This window comes from Cotesia glomerata, linkage group LG8 (genome assembly GCF_020080835.1).
Source record: "Cotesia glomerata isolate CgM1 linkage group LG8, MPM_Cglom_v2.3, whole genome shotgun sequence".
Taxonomy (NCBI): Eukaryota; Metazoa; Arthropoda; class Insecta; order Hymenoptera; family Braconidae; genus Cotesia; species Cotesia glomerata.
The window spans coordinates 8,061,890-8,072,470 of record NC_058165.1 but is presented as its reverse complement, the minus strand read 5'-3'; the positions used below and the strand labels follow the sequence as shown (position 1 = coordinate 8,072,470).

Genomic DNA, 10,581 nt, shown 5'->3' with positions numbered 1-10,581 from the left:
CAGTAAATTTCAAAATTTTTATACTCAAATATATTTCTTACCAAAAAATATTGAAACTTGACAACACTACAAAATAACGCGAAAATTTGAAGTTCAACTCCGGTCAGAATAAAAAAATTATAAATAAAAAAAATTTTTTCTACTTTAATTTTAATTTAACTTTAATTTTAAATTAAACTTCTAAACCATTAACTATATATGAGGATTTAAAAAAACCGGTAACTGTTTAAATAAAATATCTAAATTTAATAAAACTCCTCCCCCATTATCTCAACTAAAAAAATCATTCATTCTCAAAAATTTCAATCCATCAAAATCTTTTTAAATAAAAAAAAAAACCCTACTTTTTATTATTAGACAGATAACATGCCGGTTAAAAAGTACAGACGTAATAAACCCGGGTAAGTTTGAACGGTAGTGGGTGGGAGTCAATCGAGAATCTAAGTAAGAGTCAGTACACAGTATTTCACTCAGTCTGTCCGCGAGCGTCTGACAAGTTGAATCAGGCATCAGCTCTTTAAATGTACCGTCGTTTGATAAACAATAAACTCGCTTAATAAATGATAACAATAAATAATAAATAAAAAAAACATACCAAATGAAATTATCACTTATTCTTTGTGATTTTTAGTGCTTAGTGTTAATAAAATAATAAAATAAATAAATAATTAAAACCGAAAAATAAAAATGCGGGAAATGTGTTGTTTTCGCGGTTTCTTATCATTAATATTTGTATTAGTGAGTTACAGTTTGCTTGATGCAATAAGGAGTACAAATGGATTCAACATCGAAACCAAACATTACACCAGTTACAGGGAAGAATCATCTTCGATGTTTGGATTCTCTGTCGCCGAATATCGTGACCACAGTAAACGCGGCTGGTAAAGTTTATTTTAATTAATTAATTTATTTCATTTCAAAAGCGATAAAATATTTTTAGCGTGAAGACCGATAAAAGTTTAAGAGAATGTCGGTGATTATTCATAAAAAACCGCGTAAATAACTTCATTCATTAATTAGTTAGAGATAATTAAACTATTATAATTTATTTTTCCACTGGGATTTGATAAAAGACACTTTATTCAGACATCGCTTTCTTTCGTCAATTAATTATGGACAATGATATTGAAGATGATAGTGATTATTATTTATTTATCAGTATTGATATTCTATAAATTTAAAGTGGTACGAATGCGTGGTTGTGACCTCGTATAACATTTAGACGTTTTTCTAATTATTATCCATCGCTATCTCTATCGTATCCAATCTCTTTTTTGGTTACAGTCTTTCATAGATAGATATTGTGTATAATATGTATGAATGAATTCGTGGTTATAACTTTATTGCGACATTGGCTCTATTTTATTTCATGTTATATGACGTCGATTTTCAACGAGAAGTCCAAATTTAGATTTGACCTACTGTTTTAATTTCTCTTATTATTTTTTTTCGTGTGGGAGTAAGCAAATTATTATGAGATATTCATTCATTGTAATTTAGTCATTTTTATTTTTTCAATTCTTTAAAAAATTATTTTTTTTATATATTGAATTTAAAACAATTTCTTTTCAATTTTTTATAATTTTTTTATCAAAACTTTATTTATGAAATAAATTACAATGATGAAGAATTGTTAAACTATTTTAATTAGCATTTCTTCTTCACTTGATAATATAGTTATTTCTTCTCAATATTCAATCTAAAAAAAAAAATTTCTTCTCGTTTCGTAGTCAAAAATTAATTTTATGAAATTAATCTCATCAATGAAAAATTATTAAAATAATTCAAGTCAAAATTTCTTCTTTCCAAAATTTGTAAAAGAATTATTTTTTCTCAATATTACAAACAGTTTTTTCCAATTTTTATATTAAGAAGTTATCTAATAAAAATAAATTATAATGATAAAAAATCAATAAATAATTTTGAGTAAATTTTTTTTTTTTACTTTTTAGTTAAATTTATCGAGAAATCAGTTATTTTCAATATATTAAATCAAAAACAATTCTTTCTTATTATGTAGTCGAAAATTTAATCACGATATAAAAAAAAATTATTAAATTTTTATCAGTACAATTTCTTCTTAATATCTTAATAAAATAGATAAAAAACTAAATTCGTAATTAATTCAAAAATAAATAAATAATTTTTATTACATTAGACCGTTTGCAACTTCCGTTGCGATATATTACAGTGTGATATCCGTCCGGTTTACAGAGCGCGTCTAAGCATTAAAATTAATTTTCATGCTCATCCTCACTTACGTTTGATGCAAAAATATATACATATACTTATTCATACACTTACAAATAACATGAATCATCGTAAAAGTTTAAAAACTTTTTTCCCGTAATTTGTCTTTATAATAGTAATACAACACAAAACAAAAATTCACCAGTTAAATGTTAAAGATCAAGTATATCTGTAAAATATAATCCACCGTGATAAAGAGTCGCGAGTGATCGAGAATACCCGTAGAAAGGATAAAGAGGATCGCGTGAGGCACGTGCCTCAAGTCGCTCAGAATCTTTCAATAAACTATAATCATCTTTCCTCGTACTCTCTTAACGTTTTTTAAAATCCTTCAATGATCCTGTAAATTTACTGGTTCCCAGCCATTTTATAACACCTCTTACACCTATTTTATTTCAATAAAAATCATTATGGGGGAAGATAATAATAATAATAATAATAATAATAATAATTTTAGTTATTAATTTAAACTATAAAGCGCAGCCACAATAATAATAAAAAATAATAATAATAATAATTTTCGTTAAAAAATGTATTGATTAGGTTCTAAGTTTTTAGTTAGTCAAATATTTGTTGTTGATTTAAGGATTATTTATGTATGATCTTGGTCCTTCCGGATGTCCAGTTTATAAATATATATATCTATGTACTTTTATTTGTCTATGCAGATACGTACAGAGTAATAGTAATAAAGTGGTAGTATATAACAAAAATGTGCGCACCATATGGTGAAAGCTGAAACAAACTCATTCCTCGTGTCCTTCTGGTGTTTGTCAAAAAATTTATTGTGAGCTGAAGCGCACCTCCGGCAAAGCATATGTTGACCTGATGCTGCTCTAAGTCTTTAATCTTATATCTGTTGTATTACTGATTTATCTATTTTAACTGCACATGCACACCTTTGACAATATTATTGTAGTTTTTTTTTTTAGAAGGAAACCAGTTTTTATATCGATCAATTTAATGTTTAAAAACTGATGAATTCTACTCTGACTAATATTCTTGATAAATTTAATTTAAAAATGTGACAAACTTATATTTAATATGACCGGAAGATATGAAGTGGAATTCCCTACAACACTGTTGGAATATTCTACTTTCCTCATTGGCGAGTAATATACTAGCGATGTTTATGATTACAATTAATACAATTACTGTTTGACAATAATAGAAGAATTTTTGAATATTTAATGAGCTTTGTTGACTGTTTATATATGATTTTTTAACATTTAATGATTTAATAAATATTCACTAACGGTTAATAAATCATTTATTAAATAAAAGTTATTGATAGTTAATAAATATTCAATAATTAATTAAATAAATATTTATTAACACTTAACGAATCGTGAATTAAACAAAACTTATTAATTGTTCGCAAATATTTGCTACTTGTTGATAAATAGTAATTAACTCTTAATAAATTTACTTGCCTTCTATAAAATATTTTTTATTATTTAATAAACTTATTAACTCTTACTAAACTCTCCTATCAGTGCAGAATTATCAATTTTTATTAAAAAAAATAATAATAAGTACATCCTATCGATTGTTATTACAAAATTGAAGATAAAATGAAGACACATGATTTACATTCTTACGCTAATCCAATTATACATACAACATCATTAACAAATGTTCCTATCCCGGAAATAGAATAATAACATGTAAAAAATGTGTAGTAAGCTTAAAAATTAGGGTCGGAAGTAAACTAACGAACTTTTAAAAGGACAACTGAAGTAAAACTTTAGTTCTTGACTGTAAATATAATTATATAGTAGAGCTATGTATTAAATATAATACTCCAGAACGATAATATTACTTTTGCCAAGCATTTGTAATTATTTATGTCAGAAAAGCGTTAAAATGTGTCATATAAAACAGATTAATTTTATGTAACAATCCTCTATCCTTTCTAAACTCTAACGTATTAGTGAACTTTCAAATATTCTGTCAATTATAAAAGTGATTAATTGATGTGTTCATGGGTGGTTCGACAAAAAATGGTTAAATTGAGTTATATTTATGATCCGTTCTTCTAGTCATGCTATGGTTTATTCTATTATTAATGATTTCATATTTAAACTAAAAGGAACCAGGAAAGTAAATTTTTTAGGAAGAAATAAAAAATTTGTCGTAGAAGAAATTTTATTAGCTGAATAAAATTTCTACTCTTTCTAAAACAATATTATTTTCCTCATAAATTTTCTTGGTTCAAGAAAATCTTTTTTAATGCCTAATATTTCGCCGGCAAAATTTTTTTGCTCTGGTGAAAAATTAATTCAATTGAAGAGAAAAATATCTTGAACCAAGAACTCATTTTAAAATGACATTCTGGCTTAATGATTCAAGAAATATAGAAAAATTAATCTGGATTTTTTTTTTGTAAAGAATTAAATTTTCTATAAAAAAGGTCTCGTATCATTTTTTCGTATCTATGAAATTCAACCCAAAATTTTGATTTTAAGTTTTATAACCACGCAATCAAATCAAACAAGCTTAGAATTGAATTTTAAATTAAAATTCTGGCTAATTAATGAGAGATATCTACAAATTAATCAGAATTTTTTTTTATAGAGAATTTAATTTCCTACAAAAAAAGTATTTTATAATTTTTTCGTATCTCCAAAACTCAACCCGTAATTTTGATTTTAAACTTTCTCAACATGATCTAATCAAATACTTTAAAAAGTCGAACTTTGAAATTAAATTCTTGAAAATGATTTTTTTGGTTCAAGATTTATTTTCTTATATCAAATAAATTGTATCATAAAAACGTAATTATACTCGATAAGTTTGTAATTAAATAAAGTAAATAATTGTTGTGTAATTGAACTCAAAAATAGGTCATCGAGCATCGGTTAATCCGATTTAACAGCCGTTAATTAATGCGATTATTCTTAATTCTGCTCTAGATATCGCTTTCATTATCTTCTCGCAATTGCAGTTCGTAAATGAAACTTCTATACAGCTTATATTACATGAATGTGTCTAATAAATAAATAAATAAACTAAAAGTAAACAGGTTTTGCCTCCTCATATGATAGGTTTCCAACTTAGATGTCAGCGATGTAAAAGTACTTACTTACTTACTATTCGAATAATTAATAAATACCTAAAATATGAGCAATCTCGCCTACAGCTTAGAAGCTTCATAATTCGATGACGATGCTGGTACCGAAAATGACAGAGAATCTGGGTGTAATCTGAAATGTCCAAATTTTGACATTGAATAAAATAAAAGTGAAAGCAAAAATCTGTAGGAGTGATACATAAAATCTGTAGGGATAGCTACTCCTTATAAAGCTTGCTCGGCTACGTCGGTCCCGACGTAACGCCTCCGTTGCGTGTATTGCGTCATCGACTTAACATGACATGTCTTAAAGCCCGCACACTAGTGTTACAATATCCCATACTCTAACTTGTTTATTGTGTATATTTTTATGGATAGATATATATCTCAAATGAATTGAATGATTCTCATTCTTATGTCCACCCTCGCTGTTTATATGCTGGTTAACAACATTACATTTAATACATACATACTTACAGACTGTTCTGGGTACATGCAGACATTGTCACAGTACAGGACATTATTTTATTCTGAGTCGCGTTCCAATGATCGACGTGGCCAGACGAACATCCTGTTTTTCGGCTCTTCTTTCTCACGCGTCTGACCTTCACGTTTACGAACCAATAAGCTTAATAATAATGATAATTATTATCATAATAATAATCATTTGGTTAAAAGAAAAAAATCTTTAACCAAGACAATTATTTTAAAATGAAATTCTGGCCAAATGATAAGAGAAAAAAAATTCATATAGACCTTTTTTGTAGAGAATTTAATTTTTACAAGAAAGATTTCACATATTTTTTTTGTATTTTCTATATTTCACCCAGAACTTCGAATTAAATTCTTTACCATAAATGTTATTGAAGTATTCTATAGCTATACAGAAAAATTATTTGTGCAGAATTGAAATTAAAATTTTAAGTAAATTATTGAAGATACAATAGAATTGATAAGAACTTTTTTGATAGGGGATTAAATTGTATGCAAAAATCACCTTTGATCATTTTCTTGTACCTATGTATCTTCAGTTGTTAATCTACAATTTCAACTGCAAAATTTTTAAGACAATGTTATTGATGAAAGCTTAAAAGCTAATTCAAAAATTTATGTGATAAATTATTATTATTATTATTATTATTATTATTATTATTATTATTAAAAAATTTTAATATCAATGGTAATGACAAAGGAAGCTACAGATAGGGATTTAATAAAATAATTCAACCAGTAGCAGTCCCATCTTTTATTATGGATATTCAAATAATTTTTTGAATAAAAGCCACGTGTAAGGATTACTATCTTGATAAATCCTAGCAGGGGATCCAATATTATGCGTATTCACGTAGCAATTGCCTAATAAATCTAATAGTTTCCTCACACGAAACACTAGCGATAAACGTAGCCGACAATGTACGAAAGTACGCATGTATGTATAAAGTTTTAAAATAAAAGATAAAAGGGAAGTTAGACACTGGGTATTGGGCATCTTGTTCGTGCGAACGGTACACGTGAATAAAATTCAGTGACAGAGTGATTTCTGATCGGTTTAACAAAAACAACCGCTTAAGAATTGCTCGGGCTGTTGATTTTTATTCTTTTGGGTGAAGCGACGTTGGGAAGATTGAATTTAAAGATTCGTTTGTATCACGAGCGACGTATTGCTACTTTTAGTCGGCTAAAGAATTGCGGACGCGGACGGGAATGCATTGAGCAATTCGCCAAGTACGGTGTCACGATGGAGCTGTTCGATTTTCCCAAATATGGGATTATAAATTCATGCTGCACAGCCTCACCAATCCAATCTAACTGCTGTTATATGAGTCAATGGTTTATTTAATATACACTTACTTCATCGTTTTATTGCTCAGAAATTATCTCTACTGTTATTACTTTCGTCACGATCTATGTTTGATACACAGTTAAAAGAAAATTATTATATTCCCAATTTATAGCAATAAAAATCGAATTTAAGTTGATAAATCTTAAAAAACACATTATCAAATACTTTTTTTTTTATTGCGATTTTTAAAATATAGAATTAAAATATTTATTTGAATATAATTGTTAACTTTTATATTGGTGTGACATTAAATATTCAATATTCAGTAATTATCCAGATTTAATGGTTACTGTAGCTCTATTTACTTATAGGAATGATTCTCTTATCATTTAGGCCTAATTTCAATTTAAAATTAGGTTCTAAGCGTGTTCAATTATGCCAAGTGTTAACAAATTTTAAAACCAATATTCTGGGCTAAATATTGGAGATACGAAAGAATTAAAGAAAACTTTTTTTACAGGAAATTAAATTCTCGATAAAAAAGCTAAAATTTGAATTTGAAATTCGATTCTAAGCTTATTTGATTAGATCACGCCGACGGTCTAATTAGCAATTGGTCTAACTTCTTATTTTTTAAAGGGTGATTTCTTAACATTTTGATGTAGCAATAGTCCAATTATAAATTATTTAAATGATCCAAACCAGAATATTATACTTCTATTAGATATAAAATCGTTTTTTAAAGTTACAATAAATTTTTCACTAATTGTTTTTTCATACAAATGGAAGATTCTCTAGAATGGAGTTAGACAATTTGCTCATTAGAACGTCGACATATTTCTTAAGTTTAAAATCAAAAGTCTGAGCTAAATATTGGAGATACAAAAAAATCCTAAGAAACCTTTTATATAGAAAATTAAATTCTCTACGAAGAAGATCCTGATCATTATGTCACTTTTTATCACTAATATTATCACAGCTCATTCATTCAGAATAACAAAATCTATGTTAAATTATCACGAGAAAAATAGTAATGAATCATATTCTAAATATCACTTACAATTTCATAAAAAATAAAATTGAATAATTTTTATGATAGTAATCATCACTACTATTTTATCTCCGTGTAAAATTAAAAAGAGCGCAGATAACGTTTAATAAACAAATCCCAGCAAAAAATTTTGTGAAATCGAGGTGAAACTCCTTGTGTCCTTTAAGATTTGACATATCAAATATGATACTGCATTACGAATTATAAATGTCATATGAGTAATGAAATGACGTTTTCCCATTTAAGGCTCGGACACAAATAAAGAAAGAGGATGACGATTACGATGACTCGAACTCGAACAGAGACGGTGATGTGTTGCTTGTCGTTTAAAACCAGACACGCGGGTAATTTTTGTGTTAAACATCGCAATGATACGAAGTAGGAATACCTTGACAACCGACGTTTGCTCTGTTTGAAACCGGCTACCGATGGCATAACGGTATAAATCACCAACGACGCTTATATATATAAAAGATAATCTAGAGTATTTCGCCGTATTTACGGAATCTCTATCATCAGTTAAGTAAGTGTGGTAAACCGTGGGAAATGATTCATTCAATGATACTACTCTCTCTATTGATTCGTTTATTCCAAGTATCATTCGACTGATTAAGTACGATTTACGCACAAAGTAAACCAATCTGTCATCCGTATCAGTCAAATAAAACCTAGAATGACAAATGCAAATCTTGCATATCTGATTATCTATTGCACGGAAAAAAATTACCTGTTAAAATTACTTAATTGGCGATGTTAATTTTATATTTTTTATGTTAAATTTATATTTTTTAAATAATGTTTATGTCATGTTTACAAAGAAAAATTGTAAAATTTACAGGTATGAAAATGGAAAAATTACACAATCAAATAATGTTATATTGACGAAAAAATTATGTTAATCCGTCAGGAGAAAAAATTTAGTTTTGAAAAACTTAAAAAAAAAAGTGAGACATCAAAGGTTTTGGTTTACTGATTGCATTTTAACTCGTATAGATGAAGAAGCTTATATTATGTTTCAAGAAATTTTTAAAGGCCAGTGCAGTTCTAATTGATCAGTGTCAAACGCTTTTAGCAATTGCCAAGGAAAAATATTTCTTTCAAGATCCTAAAAAAAATTCAAAAAGAAAAATCTTCGTTAAAATAAAAAAAAATTTTTTATGATGCCTGCTGACGTTGAAAACTACTTTAAAAACCTATTAGAAAAAAAAAAAAAACAGATTTTTTTTAATTTTCTGATTTTTTTTTTTTTTTCAATATTTTCAGAGCTTTCAAGAGAAAAAATTTTTTTTACGAAATTTTTGGAGTTCCCCGTTTTGCTTCCTCCCTTCTTTTTTCTACTAAAAATTAAAAAATTTTTTAAAGCTAAATTAATATTCTCACCTTGACAATTTTTACAATGTAAAAGTACATTTCTAAAAATGTGAATTTGACAATTCTGTCTTGGCAGAAATGACTCTGTAAATTAAACTGTTTTTACTGTAATTTTGACAGGACTTTTTCTTTCGGGTATCATAAGTTTGCGATCGACGATAAAACAATTGGACAGTTGAGATGATACCGAGCAAGAAGGTTAATTGAATTATTTTAACGTGCGATAATTATTATTATCCGATTAAGGAACGTATCAATTAAAAGATAATCGAACGGACGCATTGAACCGAGACATGAGAAATAGGGCGTATTGATCGTAGGCTGTTATTAGTGGTTCAAGGTTGAGTTGGATTTTTTAGTTTCGTAAATACTCCACTGTATAATAGTACCGTTTGTCTTGTTATTATTATTATTATTATTATTATTATTGTATTATGTAAAGATTTTTTATTCCAGTAAGTTTAATAGCTTGTTGCAATCTCTGCATATGCATAATGCTAATGTTTTTCTTACATCATCCATATTTACTTGCTTCAATGCATCTTCCTCAACGCCTTTTATGACTCGGTCATACAACTCCAAGTGTGAAGGTCGACTGTTTGAATCTTTAAATCGTTAACTTTAGCTTCAAATAATAGCTTTCAAAGTGCTTTCTTCGGTAAAAGCTACTAGTTTTTGTTAAGTATTGGAGTTTCCGCTAGGTGGCGCACTCCTCTCGCAGGTACACCGATAAAGACAATAGGTATATTGCGGATGTAGAATAGTAACCGTTATATGAACATACTTCAAGTTTTTATTCTAACAAAATGGAAAAAGTTTGAAAAATCAAAAAATGTACGACTAATAATGCTCATTTAATTATAAATAATAATAAAATAAAAAATATGGAAAAAAAATATATCAAACAGCTGTACTAGGACGATAATGCGCAAGTGTCCTTGATGGAATAAATGAACATAATATATATACATATATCACCATACATGTTAATTTTACATACATATATATATATATATGACAGTTATTCAGTCGTTTAGTTTTTTAATATTTTAT

The 10,581-nt window shown here is 27.4% G+C and overlaps 1 protein-coding gene across 2 annotated transcripts in view; it reads left to right on the top strand.

Annotated features, from left to right (window-relative positions):
* The first annotated feature begins 330 nt into the window (after positions 1-330).
* Positions 331-10,581, top strand: part of LOC123270944 (integrin alpha-PS2) — a 61,201-nt gene continuing 50,950 nt past the window's right edge. The window contains exon 1 of one of the 2 annotated variants that reach the window (XM_044737129.1): positions 331-881. In XM_044737129.1, coding sequence (XP_044593064.1) covers positions 688-881 — 194 coding nt within the window. In that variant the 5' untranslated portion in view covers positions 331-687. The remainder of the gene's footprint in view (positions 882-10,581) is intronic. The other variant, XM_044737130.1, reaches the window with a different exon arrangement.